This window comes from Myodes glareolus, chromosome 4, assembly GCF_982192425.1.
Source record: "Myodes glareolus chromosome 4, mMyoGla1.1, whole genome shotgun sequence".
NCBI lineage: Eukaryota > Metazoa > Chordata > Mammalia > Rodentia > Cricetidae > Myodes > Myodes glareolus.
In genome coordinates, this window is record NC_142029.1 from 46045663 (window position 1) to 46065999 (window position 20337).

General features: G+C 42.9%; 1 protein-coding gene across 8 annotated transcripts in view; it reads right to left on the reverse strand.

Moving 5' to 3' along the window:
* Positions 1–20337, reverse strand: part of Snap91 (synaptosome associated protein 91) — a 115437-nt gene that overhangs the window by 67525 nt on the left and 27575 nt on the right. For all 8 annotated transcript variants that reach the window (XM_085689485.2, XM_085689484.2, XM_085689487.2 and 5 more), the window contains exons 3-5: positions 2662–2804; positions 1961–2036; positions 1035–1137 (exon numbers count right to left, since the gene is read on the reverse strand). In XM_085689485.2, coding sequence (XP_085545611.2) covers positions 1035–1137; positions 1961–2036; positions 2662–2804 — 322 coding nt within the window. The remainder of the gene's footprint in view (positions 1–1034; positions 1138–1960; positions 2037–2661; positions 2805–20337) is intronic.

Here is a 20337-nt window from a genome sequence, read left to right on the forward strand (position 1 = left end):
GCCATCTCTCTCCTTCCTCTACAGAGTTGTAAAACTAAAACGGTAAACCTTTACAAAAGTTTATCATTACTTTTCCTTATGGACAGACCAAAGATCTGCATGAATTTCTGGCTGAACACTTCAACCCAGATGAAATCATCTATTTTGAGGTAAATAAATGGCATATTAAATAAATGGTATATTAAAACTCAATTTTTCTGCTTTGTTGAGGCTTTCTTAATCAGTAAATAATATCAATAATTAAATTATGGTATGTATATTTCCTCGGAAAGCATTACCTTTCAAAACTAAATCACCACATACATAAGTTCATTTTTACCTCAATTAAAATATATATAAATAGTCAGTAATAGTGGTGCACGCCTTTAATTCCAGCACCCAGGAAGCAGTGGTAGGCAAATATCTGAGTTTAAGGACAGTCTGATCTACAAAGCAAATTCCAGGACAGTCATGGCTACACAGAGAAATCCTGCCTCAAAAAAACAGAAACAAAACCAAAACTTAATTCATAGAAGTAACTATTTTCATCTAACACCACTACACATTGAAACGAATCTTGTCAATTCTCTCCTTAAGTTAAAGCTATTTACATTAAGAATGTTGAAGGGCTGGAGAGATGGCTCAAAGGTTAAGAACACTGGCTACTCTTCCAGAGAACCCTGGTTTAGTTCTCAGCACCCACATGGCAACTCACAACCTTTAAAAGCAAGCAAAACACCGATACACACAAAAAATCAAATATAAAAAGGAATTACCAAAGAAATTTTAAAAAAGAATGTTAAGCAGTTTTAACAAACATTTGCATCACACAACGCCTGAGGAGCAAATGAGACTTTTATGCATGAGCACACAAAGTACCCCACAGCTCCCGGGTAACTTCTATCATACTAACTTACTAAGCTGGTGGTGACTGTGAACTGGGCCTTTCAGGATCAAGGTTAGTTGGCATGTAAGGTTAGTTAAATATGCTATGTATGCCTTAAGGATTTGCTGTGCCTAAATAAACAAGAAGGGAGAGAGCGAGAGAACCATACCCTTTCTTCACTCTGGCAAAGTCAAAGGCCATCTGTCTGTAGGAGAACGCCTTTTCATTCAGGTATCTGCTGTAGCGCCTTATGAACGTAGACATATCGTAACCTGGGAGAGAGAGGAGATGGGGCTGTGAACAATGCCTTTCATTGTACTCTGCATACTAGGGATTCTTTTTAGCTCCTCAAAATAGACAGGGATTGTCATGATTGCCTCTGAGACGGAACTCAACATGTGATGGCAAGTCTTATTTACCATCCTGCTTACAGGCCAAGAGTCTTCCGTGTGGGGTACCCTGGCCATTTGACATGGTAATTACTCTGTCCTGTACAAAGTCTTTTCTGATCCTCTTTTTTTTAAAAAAAAAAGATTAAATTTAATTACTTCTCTTATATGCAATTCCTAGGGAAGTCTATTGAATTTTCGTTGTTTCTGGCGTATGCAGAAGTAAAAGGTCACAGAATTGAATTGTGACTCAACAGCTATTTTTCTGGAGTTTTAAAAGCCATTTCTCCCGTAGACAAAGTTGGCAGCACTCGTGTTCCCTGCTACAAATACCAGCCTGTTTCACGCAGGCTGTGACACACAGCCATCTCATATGTGTCTATCTAGTTTTATATGTATGTAATAGCAAGCAAATAGCATGAATGAACCAGGGGAACTTTTTTCTTTTTCATTTGGTTGACATCTTTAGTTCCCTCATCTCATGAACCTTTATAAGCAAACCGTGAGACAGAGTCACCAGGGTTCACCTTTTAAAGTAAACACTCCAAGCAACAAAATAAAATTAATATGTAGTTTATATGCTCAATTGTCGACAATGAAATAATCAATTTAATAGTTACTTTCATATTCTGTTCTTAAGGAACCCATGGAACTATCCGTAACAATGACTCTGGATTAATACCCACCCCAGATTTTATTTTCTCACCGTGGGATCCACTTTTATCCAGAAAGTTGCTGAGGTTGAATAGCGTATTTCTAGAGGCCAAATACTGAATAAATCTCTGAAAAACAAAAATTAGGATTAAACGCCCATATTTCCACACTATACCTTTAAATGATTTCTGGTGCTAAAGCAGTATTTGTTTATGTCTACAATGTTTTATTGTCTCACTCAGTTAGGAAGCATCCTATGCTGCTAACTTTGTCTACGGGAGAAATGGCTTTTAAAACTCCAGAGAAATAGCCACTGAATCACAATTCAATTCTGTGACCTTTTACTTCTGCCTATGCCAGAAACAAGGAAAATTCAATAGACTTCCTTAGCAATTGCATATAAAAGAAGTAATTTAATTTTCTCACTGTTTTTCAGAAGCAGACATTCCATTAAAGCAATCTTCATTTGAAGACACAAAGGAATACTTCCCGTAGGAAGCAGACCTCCTGATCCTTTCTTTTAACATTTTTATGTGCTAATACATTCATGTAGAATATACACTTAAAGGCTTCTATATCATTCTGTATCCCACTTGAAATACAGGTTTAAGGATAGCTAAATCCAAGGTTGAAATTGTGCACGAAACACATATTTCTTTTTTTCTCCTCATTAGTGAAAATTCAAGGGTTTTAAATTACCATCATATTTTGCTACCCCCACCCCTACCAAGAAACAGTTGTGTATTTGGTTACCTCATTTCCATGCACCATGAGATGGTGTGTGGTCACTAAAGCTTTAAACACCACCACCCAGCTACTGTTTGTTGCCCTCTCAAAGAGGGTGTCGGCCATCTGTGGAATATTGACATTGGTCTCATTGGTAGCCTGGATCAAATCTATGAAAATAGAAAAGATCCAATAACTATTGTATATACAAAATTCACCTCAAACTTGACTAAAGCATGACTTCAACATTACTTAGAAAAAGAATTATACTGTACCATTCTTCCATATGAACACATTACATATATATATTTTAATCAATATATTCATTTACTCTTAAGCTCTTGTTTTCAAGTGAATTCTGTTCTGTGTTGTGCTGGTTAGTCTTTTTGCCAACTTGACACAAACTCAGGTCACCTGGGCAGAGGAAACCTCAACTGAGAAAATGTCTCCATAAGCCTGGCCTGTGGGAGCATTTCCAAATTAACGATGGCTGGGGGAGGACCCAGCCCACTGTAGGCAGCACCATCCCTGGGCAGGGGCTCTTGGGCTGTGTAAAAAGGCAAACTGAGCAGGCAAGCCAGTGAGCAGCACTCCTTGACAGCCTCTGCTTCGGCATCCGACTCCAGGCTCCTGGAGGAGCTCTGACACCCTTTCACGATGGGCTGTAATGAACCTGCGGCTGAGATGAACCCTTTCCTCCCTGAGCTGCTTCTGGTCCTGGTGTCTTACAACACCAATGCAAAGCAAACTAGGAAACTGTTCCTGTCTGACTTTTCCCATTTGCTGCTGCAGATGCCATGTTTAAATGACAAACACCAGGGAAGTTAAGCCTCCTGTCACTCCAAGTGCAATGTCTCAAACATGACGATGCTAATCTAATTCACTGCTTGGAGGAAAAAACAGAAATGTATTTTTATAACACAGTTTATAAAAGTATACTTCTTTTGGATCTGAATTTTAAAGCATGCTAACAAATGCACTGTTATGAAGCATACTAGCAGAAGCAAAATAGTGAATGAGCAAAGAATCCCACTATATTCATTCACTACCGTCACCAAGCTCTCCGAGGACAAAACACAATGTTTTGTTCTGATCTGGCCTTAAACGGTAAGACAAAAAAGTTATGTAATACATTTCACCATCCACATTCAATCTGAACAACCCAACGGAGCAGTAGGCCTCTAGTTTAATAGAGAGGCAAGTCTTAGGAGGCACATCTAGAAAGGGCCAGGAAAGCTTCCTTTTTTTAAAAAAAATTAATTTGTTTATTTGTATTTTATGTGCATTGGTGTTTTGCCTGCTCTATGTCTGTGTGAGGGTGTCAGATCCCCTGGAACAGGAGTTACAGACAGTTGTGAGATGCCATGTGGGTGCTGGGAATTAAACCTGGGTCGTCTGGAGGAGCATTGAGTGCTCTTAACCACTGAGCCATCTCTCCAGGCCCAAGGAAGTCTTCTTGAAGGATGGGAATTGCAATAAAAGAAAATATTGGGGAAAATATCTTGGCAGGATAGGAAGACGGCTGGAAATTAAAAAAGATGTGGACTAAGAAATAATTATATTTTGGTCTATTCATAATAAAGAAAGACTGTTAATATCTGTAAGTTTGGGTTCTGGGAGCTTTTGGGGGTGATTTGTTTAAAAATCTTATTTGTGAAGTGGAGAAATGCTGGGCACTGATGGAAGCATTCTAGACTTTGAATGAGAAGGGTGGGTTTGTCTCTCTCTGCATCTCTATCAGTGAATTTCCTGGGTTATCTGCAGGGTGTGTGTGTCCATCCGTCCGTCCGTCTGTCTGTCTGTCTCTCAGTCTGTGTCTCTGTATGTCTGGCAGTGCACATGAGTGCAAGTTCCCGTGGAGGCCAAGGTGTCGGACACCTGAGAGCTGGAGTTACAGGTGGTTGTGAGCCAATTAACATGGCTGACAGGAATCTAACTAGGGTCCTCTGAAAGAGCAGTATGTGTGTGCTCTTAACCATCTCTCCAGTCTTAGAAGGCTCTAAAAACATTTTTATGATTTTAGTTGTGTGCTCATGTGTGTGTGTGTGTGTGTGTGTGTGTGTGTGTGTGTGCGCGCGCGTGCTTGCGTGGGGGGGTATATATGTGCACGTGGGTGCCCTCAGAGGCTAAAGGCATCAGGTCTTCTTGAAGCTTCAGTAGTGGGTGGTTGTGAGTCACCTGACATGCTGGAACTGAGCCTTAGGTCTTCTGGAAAAGTGGTATGTATTCTTAACTGGTAAGCCAGTTCCCTGCCCCTGAGAAGAGCCTTTTAAACACACCTACAGCATGAATTCTTCAGGACTGTACATCTCTGAAGAGCTGTGGTGGTGTGGGGGTTAAGTATATAAGGACAGATGTGTGACTTGCTTAGGTTGAGGAGTTGCATATGGCCAAGGAGGAGCCACAATATAACTTCACGGAAGAGCTGGATTTCATTTTAGAGACAAGGAAGGGATGGGGGCCTCTAGCAGGCAAATACCAAGATTATGTGACTTTCACAAAACAACACAGGATACTGTACTACTAAGTACAATCTCCAAGGCACACACAGGCACAGGATAAGGGGAACTCACCCTTGCATGGCAAGTCAGGCAGAGAGGATAAAAGAGGAAGCTATGAGGCTCAGACACGATGAGGTGTGGTAGAAGTGAACTAATGAGACTTCAGGAAAGGATGGTGGTAGATGAGGAGCAGAAAGAAACAGCAGGTAAAAGAGACTTAGAGGTAGAGGTAGAGGAATAGACATCAGAGGGGAAGAGAACAGACTTCACGGGCAATTTCAGATCTCACCCTGGGGATCAGTCAACTATTTACTGAAAATGGAGGAAAGTTGTTTTGAAGGGATATGGAAGCTATTTTTGCAATAACCTTGAAAGAGCCGCTGGACATGTATGCTGAAATGTGTGATGGGAGACTGAGAACATTTGGCCAAGACACAAACTGGGAGTCACTGGTGGCGAGAGCTGAACTACACACAGAAGATGCAACCCAGAACATGAATAAAAAGGAAAATTAGGTGTGTAATTAAGAATCAAATCTAAGAAATCTTAGACTATTATTTAATATCCTCAAGAAGTTCCAGAAGTAGTTAGGGGTCATCTGAGTTAAATACTACACAAAGTCCTATTTAGCTGAACCACCAAGGAGACCACAGATCTGACAGACTAGCTGCTGTGTTTGTCAATGAAGCTGTCAACTCAGGCTCATGGGAGAAAAATGGAAAGGAATGGGCCACGGAATAAACTATTGCTGGGGGAAAAAAAAACACAACAGGAAATAGCAGGCTCAGGCCTGGTACGGGAGAAATGTCTGTATTCTATCAATCATATTTTAAATAAACGCTGATTGGCCAGGCAGGAAGTATAGGCAGGTTAACCAGACAGGAAGTAGACGTGGGGCGAGGAGAACAGGAGTATTCTGGGAAGAAGGAAGCCCATTCTCCACTCCTGCGCAGACCACCGAAGAGGCAGGATGTAATCTGCCCGGCTGTGAAAGGTATGGAGCCATGTGGCTAACATAGATGAGAATAATGGGTTAATATAAGCTACAAGAGCAAATAAGAAGACTGAGCTAATGGGCCAATCAGTTTTATAACTTATTGAGTCCTCTGTGAGATTTTCTTTGGGGCTTGCCAACTTGTTGGGGTACTGGGAGGGACAGAAACCCCAACAAGCAGGCCCCTCATGTTACAGAGGCCAAATATGAAAAAAATCCAGAAAGAAATGAAGTTGATAATATGGATTATATATAACTAAGAAATTGAAACCATGAGCAAAAATACATCTGTCCTCAGGTTGTTTCTGCTGTGTGTTCTGTCAGTGACACAAAAGCAACCCATGTTACCTTGGGGATTACTAGGTTACCACGATGTTGCACAGGCTGGCCCCTTACTTTCTGACTCAAGGCATTCTCCTGCCTTCACTTCCTAGAAGCCAGAACTACAGGTGTGCACCACCTCACACCCGGCTGTTATGTTTCTCTTCCCACGTACTGCATCAGGCTGACAAACTACTACAGCTTCCTAGGAGAATCCGGCCTGTTTCCCTGTTTGTGTGAATATTTGTTATGTCATCTGAGGCCGCCTTCACTCTACAGTGACGAAGGTGAGTGGTTGTCACGCTCAGCTGAATCCAGTGGTCCTTGGTCTAAAGCATTCGCTCTCTGGCCCTGTGTAGGAAACATCTGACCCATGTCTTCACACAGGAAGACTGCGTGAAGTGTCGGTCTTGCAGAGCAATGGCTGCCTTGATGAAAAGCAGCTGTGTGATTGTTTCTCTCTGAACCACTAATTTTAAGGACGCTTAAGAGACTTCAAACTACAGTGATCAGACTTACTATTCAGCCGCAGTTACTATCACAAAATAAGAGAGTGGGGCCAGTAAGGTGCCCCAGTGTTATGTAAAGATGCTTGCAACAAAGCCTGACAACTGAGTTTGATCACTGGGACCCACGTGACTCTGCAAATTGTCCTCTGACCTCCGCAAGTGCCCAGTGGCATGTACATGCCCACACATAACACAAATGTGCACATGCGCGCACACGCGCACACACACACTCACACATGAGTGAGAGAGAGAGAACAGAAAATACCTGTTCTTGGTATTTATTCTAACTTGGAAAATAATAATTTTCTCTTAAAAATGTATTACATGTCAGTAAATTTATTATTAATCAAAGAGGATTATTTTGTAACTTCCAAATTTAGTATTTTTCTTTTTTTTTCTCTTTTTGAAACAGGGTCTCACTAAGTAGCTCTGTCTGACTTGGAACTTGCTATATAGACTAAGCTGGCCTCACCTGGACTCCTTTGCCTCTGCCTCCCACGAGGTGGGGTTGAAGGTGTTTGCTACCACTTCCATTTTTAAGGTGTGGGCATGGTGGTGCACACCTTTAAGCTCAGCTCTTAGAAGGTAGAGGCAGAGGAATTTCTGTGAGTTCAAGACCAGTATGGTCTAAAAGAGTGAGTTTCAGGACAGCCAGGGCTGTTAAACAGAGAAACCTAGTCTTGGAAAAGAAAAAGAAAAAAAGTCATCTATATTGAGTACATCAATAACTTAAGAGTTAAGGGAATCCCTGAGCCAGTCTATGACTGTGATGTTTCATTCATAGAACCACTTCGCTGTTGGCTGTCACACACCTTATTTTAATATGCCTTTAAGAGGTGACCATGTCAATCGATGCTCTCCTTAGCAGATTACATATGTTTCTGCTCAGTTACCTCATTAGTTTCCATTTAAATTATTTCAAAAAATTAAGAAAAATCAAGGCATAGCAACAAACATGCAGAAAAAAGTTAATGATGACTAAGTACTCTTTATATTAAGTTTGTTTTAATTTTGAAAAATACACCTGGTATTCTTTATGTTAGTTTGAACACAGCTTTACTGATATAGAGCCGACCTAAAAACTGCACCAATTTAAAGTACATTATTTGACAAACACCCACTCACAAAACTATCAATGAAATCAAGATGTGGCACACTTCCACCACTTTAATGGGCTCCTTACACTCTTCTAAAATTCTTCCTCTTCCTCCTTTGCTGTCCCCTTAGCAACTTCAGTCTGCTTTCAAGAAATATATAGGTATATGTGCTTTATAAATTTTACATAAAGAGAATCGAGCCACTTCCTCAGGAATGGTGTGGATTCTGTTCATCGGAGTAATTAGGCTGAGATTAATCCACATTGCTACATGTACGAATAGTCTCTGCCACTGCACTGCTGAGTGGGTCATTACACAGACACACCACAAGCACCTGGATCTATTTACCATGTTCTCAGTTATCAGTTTTTGGCATTACACTCAAATCTGCCATGAGCCTCTCTATATAACTGTGTGTATGTGTATATCAGCATGTGGTTTCATTTCCCTTGGGCAATTACTTGGAAGTAGATGAATTGGGTCATTTTCTGATACTTAACTGTTGACTGAGATTTCTGTCCCACCCAGTCCTGTAGCCATTCAGTCCCAAAGAAATACACAGAGGTCTACTACATTAATTATAAACTGATTGGCCTATTAGCTCAGACTTCTTATTAACTAATTCTTACATCTTAAATTAACCCATTAGTCTTGTCTGTGTTAACCACGTGGCTTTGTACCTTTGTCAGTGAGGGATTCTCATCTTGCTTCCTCTGCATCTGGGTGATGGCTGCAGACTGAATCTTTCCTCTTTCTAGAATTCTCCTGCTCTCAGTGCCCTGCTTCCACTTCCTGCCTGGTCGTCCCACCTATATTTCTTGCCTGGCTACTGGCCAATCAGCATTTTATTAAAGTACAGAAAACAAATCTTTACAAGGTAAACCATTGTCCCACACCACTCCCCCCTTTTTTCAAAACAAGAACTCTGAATCGAATCTTGTTTAGCTTTCTTCCTGACCATTATCCATACAACTTGTAGCCAACACTCTAAACAAAGAAAAACATCCAAAATTTATTTTTTTTAGGAATGCAGATATAGTTTTCCAGGCTACTTCCTGCTGATTGGGGGTGTAGATAATCTTATAGGGACCTAAAAAATTTAGAATTATGGGTCAAGTCCTGACTGGAAAATTCTGTAAGTCTTGATCATGTTAGCTAGCAGTCTTGAAACTGTTCTGGATGTAGAACTCAAAGGAAACTCCCACAGAGGTCCTCGGAAACATTGGATCATCTGGGTCCTCTGTTCCTATTGGAGATTTCTCAGGGGATCTTCCTAGATCAAACCTGATTTTTTCTTAGCCCAGAATGAATCCATAGCCTCTCATTTCCTGTGGAAACAAAAACAAAACTTCTTCTTCAAAGTAACATATCTTTTGACTTAAATTTTGAAGTCAAAGTATTTTCAAAACATGTATGTTGGATTAATCTAGCAGCATTTATAATCAAATATCTTTTAGCAGCTTTTGCTTCTTCCTTAGCCATCAAACAATTTAAAGACAACACAATAACATACAGTATTCAGACTCTCTGTATATTTTCATCTTTATGCGGCTTTATTTTAAACTCTATTATTTTTATTTTTAATTTTTGGCTTTTTGAGACTAGGTTTCTCTGTGTATCTTTGGCTGTTCCAGTACTCACTCTGTAGACCAGGTTGTCCTTGAACTCACAGAGATCCACCTGTCTCTACTTCTCAAGTGTTGAGATTAAAGGTGGGCGCCACCCTACCTTGAACTCAGAGATCTACCTGCCTCTGCCTCCCAAGTGTTGGGATTCAAGGTATGTGCCACCACACATGACTACTCTCTTTCTTTCTTACTTTAGGATTTTTTTTCCTTTTTCTTTTCTCTCCCAAGTCTGTATATATTTTTAAGCACACTGTAACCAGTTTAGAGTTTTTTTTTTTAAAAAATGAATCTATCTTTACTGTATAACTCTTTTTCTGACCACATGAATCTTTCTTTAATTTGCTAAGCAATATGGCTAGGATTAAAGTCGTGGCTTTGACGGCTGGATCCACCCCATTCCTAAGCTTTCTGAGGATCTAGCCTCATGGTGGAGGTACTGGCCAGAGTCATGCTTCTTGCCACAACTCTATGGTGTCTCAAGGTCCCTGCCACCACCAAGAAGCATGCTGCTAGCTATTCATGAACACCATCTAAGCGTTTGGTGGCAGCACCTGGATCTATTTACCATGTTCTCAGTTATCAGTTTTTGGCATTACACTCAAATCTACCATGAGCCTCTCTATATAATTGTGTGCATGTGTATATCGGCATGTGGTTTCATTTCCCTTGGGCAATTACATGGAAGTAGATGAATTGGGTCATTTTCTGATACTTAACCTCAGGAAATTATTTCAAAAAGAAATGTATCAGGGCTTAATTCTCACTGGAGGAGAATGAGTGTTCCATCCCAGGACATCTCTCCAAGGCTTGAGATACTCATTTGTTAATTACCTTCCTCCCGCTATTTAACAGCTATGCTTTATCTCATGGTGAAGTTTGTTTGCATTTCCATAATAACTAGTAGTTTCCCTTATTATTTTTAAGTTTTTCAATTACTTCAGGCAGTAGAGTAAATACAACCCTCATCCATTACTCTACCTTGCCACAAAATAGAAATCTCTCTTTTGTGGTCATTTTCAACAATTGAAAATTTGTCGTAGGAAATCTCTTTGAGGTAAGATAATTCATCAGTAAGAGTGAAAGAAATAGAAATAAGTGAAACAAAACTATAACTCCTTAAACAATTATACTCTGAAATAATAAAATGGCAACAAGCCTAAACTGTTCTCAGACTCATGGTTCCCTTTGTTTTCCAGGTCCGGGTGGCACTGACAGCCACTTGAACCATAGGCAGGGATCATGAGACAGGTCCCCCGTTACTTCTTGCTTGGAGTGTCCTATAATCTCTGCTCTGGCTTACCTCCAGCGTGAGCAGATGTATTTGTGGGAATTTAACTGCCTGTGGCTCCTCTCTTCTGACCATAGCCTCCCTGGAGCCTCCTGTTGTCCACTGAATGAGCCCCAAACATTCCAAGGATAAATCTCCTACCTTATATTTACACCCCAGGCCTTTACTTATGCTTGTACTGTAAGTATAAGGTTGGTACGTTATATTTTACCTTGAGAACACAACCTGTCATTAGAAGACTCAGTTACCTTACTAGTCTTTTCTATGCCAAAAATTGTGTTCCATCAAAATTATTCTGAAACTGTTTCATGCTGTTCTTATTGCCTAGACGGTTCCTGTCGTCACTGAAAGGAAAGTTCATCTGGGATCAATCTCCAACAGTCAACCCCATGAATTTCTGACCTTGTCGTCATGAGAAAGAGGCTCTGGCCCTGTCTCATACAGTGTAAGGTGAAGGGCATTAGGTTTGGGGCCAGAGATCTAGTTTGCAGCCTGGCTTCCCTACTTATGGACAAGCTAATGTGATGCTTGTATAAATCTGGCTTGGCCCCTAGCCATGGAGATAATATTAAGTACTTTACAGGATAGACACTGTTATTTATGCTAACCACTGCCTTAACACACCTCAACTATATTCTTCATCACACAGAACTGTAATTGTTACTTCACCTGTCTCTCTTCCATTGAGCTCCACGTCCAACAGGAAGGAAGGAAGGAAGTCCTATCAGAATCCCTGGAGCTTTGGTACCAACATTGGCCAAGATAAAGAAAAGATGGTTATCCGAGATGGCTATACTTAGCCTGTTATTTTAGGTAGGCACACACTATGCACATGTGTTATCATAGTATTCAGGATCTAAAGGAGGAGGGCGGCCAGTTCAACGTGAGCTTGGGTTACAGGAAGAGATTGTCTCAAATACTGCTTCCACTACTAATTACTATTTTCATTCAAAAAATTAGTGCTAAGTATTAGAGGCCGGTTTCTTTTGCTAGCTCTTACTGGATGAAACATAATCCAATCACACGGAATGAGGAACTTTCTAATTCACTGCTATATATACATCAATCAGTCTAAATTTATAAAGATGTCTTCTATTCCATTTAAAAATCTCAAGTGGTTGTAGAGCGGTGGTGGCACATGCCTTTATCCAGCACTTGGGAGGCAGAGGCAGGACAGGAGGTTCTTTGAGTTTGGGACCAGTTTAGTCTACAGAGCAAGTTCCAGGACAGTCAAGGCTATACAGAGAAACCCTATCTTGAACTCCCCGCTCTCAAAAAAAGAAATAAAATCTCAAGGGACTGGTGAGACGGCACTTGCCACCAAGCCTGAGGACCTGAGTTTTCTCCCTGGAGACACGTGGTGGAAGGAGAGAGCTGACTCCCTCGTGTTGTCCTGTAACTTCCATACATGCATGTGGTATACACGCTCCCCTCCCCGAGACACAGACAGACAGACACAGATGCACACACATAATAAACAACAAATAAAATTTCTTTAAAATTAAAAGTAAAACACAAAAAATCTGAACATTTGTTTGAATTTTGTCAAACTGCATGAGGATATAAATTTCATTCCACTGAATGCTAGAATGGAGAACAAGGAAGGATTGGTTATTCTTTACGATACAATCTAAACTTAAATAAACTTATACTCACAGAAATGAGAAGCTACACACCAAAGCCCCACGACAGATGAATTATCAAACTTTAGACATTCCATAACTCAACCTAGCTCAAAATACTTTGTGAGGTATAACTAATATTCATTCAAACACTTAACTGTAGTTCTTTCAAAGTTACTCATTTTTGTGCCCCTTTCCTTCTTTCTCTTCTATTATATTGCATATTTATGTCCCCCCTCCAACTGCATAGGTGAAAACTGTAATCACATTTGGAGGTATTGTCTTTTTAAGGTAATTAAATCATAAGGATGGAGTCCTGAGAAAAATGAGTTCACGAGAGGACTCCTCTTGTGGATGCAATGCAGAGTTGGCAGCTTGACGAGGCCGTTCACCATGTCTCAGCAGCCAAGCTAACTTCAGTCTGCACACTGGGAAACCCATTCCTGTTGTTTACGACCCAAGCGGTATGCTACAGCAGCCCTCCCTCCCTGCAGGCCAGCTAGCAACATCGGACAGATAAACACATGTGTGCGAAACAAACCTTTGCGATTTGAGAATAAAAAATAAATGGACACAATTAGAAGATTTTCTTCTTGGGTCCAGCACAAAGGACAGACATTAATGTGGCCTCATCAACAGCCATTTCCTTCCCTCCCAACTTGAAGAATCCCATCCATGCCCTGCCTGTCAGAAAGGCCACAGTGACAGACAGATGCCATGTTGGCTTCCCTTGTAGCTCGATCTATACTGAGCCGTCTCCTGACTCACCTGGTAAACACTTCCCTTTGTGATAAAGAGACCCTGAGATAAAACAGGACAGCATAGCAGTCTCTATCCCATTCACAACTCTCTCCTCCTTCAGTGCTTGTACTTATAAACCATGGGAGTGTCACGCCATCTCAGGATAGGACAAACTACCAACAAGATGAAGGTAACGAGGAGAAGCAACAAACCCCAGGACTGCATAGCTCTGACTTCCACTCAAACTCTGGAATGCTCCTCCTCCAGTAAAGGCACTGGCAGTTTCATTAGTCTATATATTCTGTTATGTGCAGATAAATGCATGTTAACTGATACAGACTAAAACAAAATACAGCAAACAAAAGGTAACAGGCCAGGGACCCCCAAAGTATCTCCCAGCTGTAATAACCTTTGGTCCTAGAGTAGTTATGTCTTTTCAGAGTGACAACCTGGCACGGTCTGCCTCTGGGCTAAAGAGCCCTTTGCCTAGGATACCATCAGGTGAGTCATGGCGAGAACCAGGACAGAGGGCACAATGGAAAGGCTCTGTTTGCACAGGAAGAAGGGATTATCTTGTAGGAAAAGCAACCTAAGAATGTGTAAAAATATTGCAAAAATGAAGTTTGAACATAGGAGCTCTGAGGTTGCATGGAGAAGCCCAGGACATCATAGAAAATACTGGAAGAAGGTTGCTGAACCTCCTCCTGTCCCCTTCCCCAAAGCAGACAGTGGGAAGAAGATGCATTGGAAGGATGGGACTGCCTATGAGGGTTCTAGTGGGAACAAGACTGCAGCTGGAGGGCATTACAGGAAGGGGAAAATAGCAGATGGAGGAGAGGGCATCAGGGCAAAGGGAGGGCAGCAGCAGGAGGGGAGGGCAGCAGAGGGGGGAGGGCAGCAGGGGGAGGGAAGGGCAGCAGGGGGAGGGAAGGGCAGCAAGGGGAGGGGAGGGCAGCAGGGGAAGGGAAGGGCAGCAGGGGAAGGGAAGGGCAGCAGGGAGAAGGGAGGGCAGCAGAGGGAGGGGGCAGCAGGAGGAGGGGAGGGCAGCAGAGGGAGGAAGGGCAGCAAGGGGAGGGGAGGGCAGCAGAGGGAGGGGAGGGCAGCAGGAGAGGGAAGGGCAGCAGGGGGAGAGGAGGGCAGCAGGGAGAAGGGAGGGCAGCAGAGGGAGGGAGGGCAGCAGGGGGAGGGAAGGGCAGCAGGGGGAGGGGAGGGCAGCAGGGGAAGGGAAGGGCAGCAGGGGGAGAGGAGGGCAGCAGGGAGAAGGGAGGGCAGCAGAGGGAGGGAGGGCAGCAGGGGGAGGGGAGGGCAGCAGCGGGAGGGGAGGGCAGCAGGGGGAGGGGAGGGCAGCAGGGGATGAGTGCATCAGGGGGAGGGGAGGACATCAGAGGGGGGGCATAAGAAGTAGAGTGGTTGAAATGCCAGGACAGGAACCAACAGGCAAGAAACTGGAAAAGAAGGCTCCTTTGAACTGGAGACAGGAGGATGCGGGTAAGCGTGACAACAGAGTGACTCTTGCAGCAGAACTGAGCAGCAGATGGATTTCTGCAATTTCTTCTTTAACCAGAAAGATATGAAGTTTATACAATGTCTTGCTTACTTGATCCAATATAACTAAGCTTATTTGTATTTTTATATTACTGCCTGTGATTTTTAATGTGCCAATCTCTAAAACTAGTTTTCTTTGATCTTTAAGAAAAGTACCTATGGAGATCCCCATCATGGTCTTGACCCCCTTGCTCATATTATCCCTCCTCCCTCTCTTGGACTGGACTCTGGGAGCTCGGCCCAGTGCTAACTGTGGGTCTCTGCATCTGCTCCCATCAAATGCTGGATGAAGGTTCTACGGTGACAATTAAGGTAGTCATCAGTCGGATTACAGGCACCCTCTCCACTACTGCTTAGGGTCTTAGCTTGTGAATTCCTAGGGATTTCCTTGGTGCCAGGTTTCATGGAAGCCCTAAAATGTCTTCCACAATCAAGATATCTCTTTCCTAGATCTCCTTCTCTGTCCTTCCCCCATCTTGACCATCCCATTTTCTCAGGTTCTCCTCCTTCCTCCACTCCTCCCCTCTCCCTCTCCTTCCACCCTGCCATCTCCCTCCCCACCCCAAGCTCCCAATTTCTCAGGAGATCTTATCTTCTTCCCCTTCTCAGGGGAATCCATGTATGTCTCTCCTCTCTTAGGGTTCTCCTTGTTACCTAGCTTCTCTGGGGTCATGGACTTTGCTTTACATCTAATAATCACTTATGAGTCAGTACATACTGTGTTTGTCTTTCTGGGTCTTGGTTACCTCACTCAGGATGGTTTTTTTTTTTTCTGGTTCCATCCATTTGCACGCAAATTTCTAGATGTCATTAGTTTTGTTTTTTTTTCCACTGACTAGTACTCCATTGTATAAATAGATCACATTTTCTTTATCCATTCTTCAGTTGAGGGGCATTGAGGTTGTTTTCAGGTTCTGGCTATTATGAATAACGCTGCAATGAACATGGTTGAGCAAATGTCCTGTGGTATGTGTGCATCCTTTGGATATATGCCCTGAGCTAGTGAGAACTCACTGACTCTGGACTAAGAGCAGGATAGCAGAGGGAACCTCTGCATGGGACTAATCTAGGCGCTCTGAATGTGGGTGACAGTTGTGTGGCTGGGGCAATCTGTGGGGCCACCAGCAGTGGGACCAGGATTTATCCCTAGTGCTTGAACTGGCTTTTTGGAACCCATTCTTTTTGGAGGGATACCTTGTTCAGTCTAAATACAAGGGGGAAGGCCTTGGTCCTGCCTCAAAGTGATGTGTCAGACTTTGTTGACTACCCATGGGAAGCCTTACCCTCTCTGAGGAATGAATGGGGGTGAGGGGGGTGGGAAGATGGGAGGAAGATAGGGGAGCAGAAGGAAGAGAAGGAGTGTGAACTGGGATAGGTATGTAAAATGAGAAGATATCATTTTAAAAAATGAATTAATAAAAAATACATAAAAGAAAAGTACATATACTTTCACCTTTTATAAAAATGTCCACTATAAAAATGTCCCTTTATGCTATTTGCTCTCCACGGGCAAGCTGGCAGGTTCATGAGAAAGAGAACTAACATGTATAGCTTCTGAGTGAGGATTTGGGGCAGCTTAACTCTTTCCTGTTCATTAAAAACTGTATGACAGGGGCTAGAGAGATGGTTCAGAGGTTAAGAACACTGGCTGCTCTTCCAGAGGTCCTGAGTTCAATTCCCAGCAACCACAGAGTATCTCACAACCATCTGTAATGAGATCTGGTGCCCTCTTCTGGCGTGCAGGCAAACATACAAGCAGAACATTGTATACATCATAAATAAATAAACCTAAATAAATAATCTATATGATATGGAGCACAGTTATCACTGAGCCTGCATTTCCTTGTTACAATAATGGGCTAACCACAGCATCCCGCTGCAGCTGTTTTACTAAATGAGCACAAAGCCTGATAAACTATAAAGAACATATCCGTCTGTCTGTCTGATGCACAATTACAATTTGGTTCACCCTTTGGCCACCTATATAAAAAGCACTTGGCAGACTTCTAACTAATTTTAAACTAATTCAACTACTCAATTGTTTAACAAATATTTTTGAATGCATACTATGTGCCAGGCATTGATTTATGAGGAGCTAGACTCAGAGCGGAGAAAAGGAGGTCACTATTGGGCTTAACAGAGCTTACATTTGAATGGAGAACACAGGCAGACATAGGCACTGTGATGGAAAATAAGGAATGGATGGCTAGATATGCAGGTAGATTTAGACGGATGGGACTGTTCAAAGGGGGTTATTAGGAAAGGACTCCCCAATGAAATGACATTCAAAAGGACCTAGATGTAGTAAAGAAGCCAGCCATTTGGCAATCTTGGGAAGGAATGTTCCAGGCAAAAGAAACAGCAGATGCAAATGCCACACGAGTCCAGATGAGCTGACAGGCTCACACTAAACAAGCTAGACCCTGTGGACAGAGAACAGTGAGCACAGTAAAGAGGAGCAGCAAGAACTGACCAGCTCTGGACAACACAGGAAGGACCTGACACTTTATTCTGAGCATTTGGGGAAGGGTCAAGAGGCTTTTGACCAGGGCATTGACATGTTCCAGCCTCCATTTTGAAGAGTCACTGCAGCAAGTCTATAATGCTTGGCTGAGTGAGGGGAATGGACCTACCAAGACAGGCAGGGTTCAGGTGAGAAGTGAGGGTGAGCTTGCCTTGATGTGGAACAGGACAGAAGCAGGACACACAAGCAAGGATTGCAGACATATCACAGGGTGAGTCAAGAGGATCAGCTGATGGATTTGTCTGTGATGGAGGAAGAGGCATAAGATCCACAAAGGAATGGAGAAAGACAAGGTCACCGTGCCCGGGTAGCAAGATAAACTGTCTAGTGTGCTCTCTGGGGAAAAGGGCAGAGAAGCGGTGTGGGTGCCAGCGCCCAGCTCTTGTTTCTCATTCCACCCACTTCCTCTACTGCACTACCCTCTCTTTGACCTCACTGCCAACAACCTCAGTGCGGTAGCTGCATCTGAAGACCCATCAGCGGCCAACAGAACACTCAGGCAAGTCCTCAGTAGAGTGACCCCATCTAAAGAACCACCAATAAATGTCCCCTAAAGTGAGCACAGTCCAGTTCAAGACAGGCATTAGGCGCTTCTCAAAGTTAACACGAAGGTTTACCAACCAAGTGTAACAGGGGGCAGGCTGGTCATGATGCCTCTTACAGGAAGCTCTCAGACATGAGACATGAGACATGAGACATGAGATGGCCAACTTGAGTCTCCAACTGCTTACAATACTCAAAAACCAGGGCTACCACCAGGGTTACCTCAGAATGAGAAGGAGTTAGGGTGGGGCTTGGGGGGGGTAGTGCCTAAGGGTCAAATATCATCAATCCCCAGAGGTCCAGAAAGTTTTATTTAAAAAAATTGGAAGTTTAACTTTCTGCTATTTAGGATTTGAAACAGCTACTTCGGTCACTAGAAATGTAACCCTAAGCAAGTTACTGGGTTTCTTCACCTTCATGTCATTGTCTGTTAGGTAGAAATGATCATTACATAGCCCACCTGACACCAATTACATTTCTTTGATAGCTTACCCTCTTCTGGGTGTTTTCTTACTTGTAGGATTTTAAGAACTCTATTTTGAGCTAACACTTGGTTGGTGCATAATTTCTAAGGGCAAGCAAAAAAATAGGCAGTACTGTATATAAAGGAGATGGCCATGCAAGCAGAACACCTGTGTTGGGGACAGTCCAGACTCACAGGCCAGTCTCTAGATGGCAAGAGGGCTGCTAATGCAGTTGTTAGGGAGATCCTAGAAGATACTGCAGTTTCGGTTTTGGATTTCCTGCTCCACCACATGCTGATCACCTATGAATGTCTAGTCCTCAAGCGTGCCAGGTAGATTAACACAAGTCCTATTTACGTGGCGGCCACAGGAGGTTGCGTGTCCACGGAAACTTGGGAGAAACATAAGGTTTCTTTCTAATCCAAGCAGGAGGGGACCTCTTACCTACAAACTACCAAACAGTATTTTAGGGACCTTCTTTCAGAGAACAAATTGTCCTGATGACAAGTTTGCCATATCCTAGCACTGAGCAGCCTGTGTGCTTCTTATGCCCCAGACACAGCCCATCACTTCCTACATCCTCAGAGAAGAGCAGCTCCTAAGCTCTCTCTGTTCAGTCCTTCCTCGCAGAGCCCTTGGGGCCATAAGGAAAAACAGAGCTGAGTACATCGGACTCCAACAGCAGACACCCGGCATGGGCTCTCAGTTCCAGTCAGGATTCCCACCCACATGCGTGAAACGTATGCTTCCTAAAATTAAAGTCGTTAGAAAAAGCAAGTTTAGCCACAGTATCTAGGATTCTCTCTCCATTCTCTCAGATCAAGATGGCACCGGAATACTTTGCCACTTTTCCCACCAAGAGTAAGTATCACCCAATCCTGTGCCTCTGCTAGGCACAGACTCACAGAGCCTCCTCTGCAGGACTTCATCTCTGGTCTTGCTCACACCCCTCTGCTTCTATCCCTTCTAGGCAAGCATCATCTTCTACTTACTTTCTGGAATATCACAGACTATAACCCTAGTTCTTAATACATCTTTGTTGTCTGCTGAAGGATTTCAGTAAAGAGAGAAACAGATTATCAAGATAGAAGGATAAAAAAAATTTTAGTGACTTCTCTATGAATGCTGTATTTCCTGGACAAAAGAAAAAACACAGAAAGAAAAACTGAAACAGGATTTTATAGTTCTTGAAAAACACTGAAGAGAGCTATTTGGTCATGGCAGCATAAGCCTACAGTCTCAGTCACAAAGGAGACTGAGGTAGTAGGATCACAAGCTCGAGGCCAGCCTGCCTGTCTTAAAATGAGAAATAAAAGGGCCAGCAAAACAGTTTAGTTGTATAAAACTTGTCTAAAATACACAAGGCCTTGGAAAAAAAGAAAGTCTTAGAAAGAAAGGGGAAAGGGGGTAATGCGTTAGAGAAGTTAAGATCTCTTGTAGATGAACAAATGTGGGAGAGTAAATAGTGATCAGAAATGCAGAGCTCACAGACAGCATCAGCAGAAAGATAACCAGGAGCCACTCTGGGGTCCCCTTACCAGGCAGGCTCTGAGAACACACACCAGCCAAACTTCCCTCGAGGGTGACAGCCTGGAGCAGGTCCTAGAAGGCAGCCCGAAAGGATTCCTTCTGGGCTTTTTCTGTTAATAGGGATGTCACTTGCCAAACTGGTAGCCTCTAATGAACTAAGTCACTTTGCCCAGGTTGTGTCAAGCCCTTAGTCTTAGAGATCTGAGACAAAGTCAAGCCAATGTGGCGGTGAAAATGAAGGCAGCACCGACCTCCTGTGCCTAAGGATGATCCTTGTCACAGGGAAGGAAAAACCAGACAGACTTTTATCCCAAAGCAAGGTGCTTCCAAAACCTCAGATCTTCATTCATCTTCTGCCTGCTAATGATGATCAGCTCTCAGGGCTTCTCCCAGTTT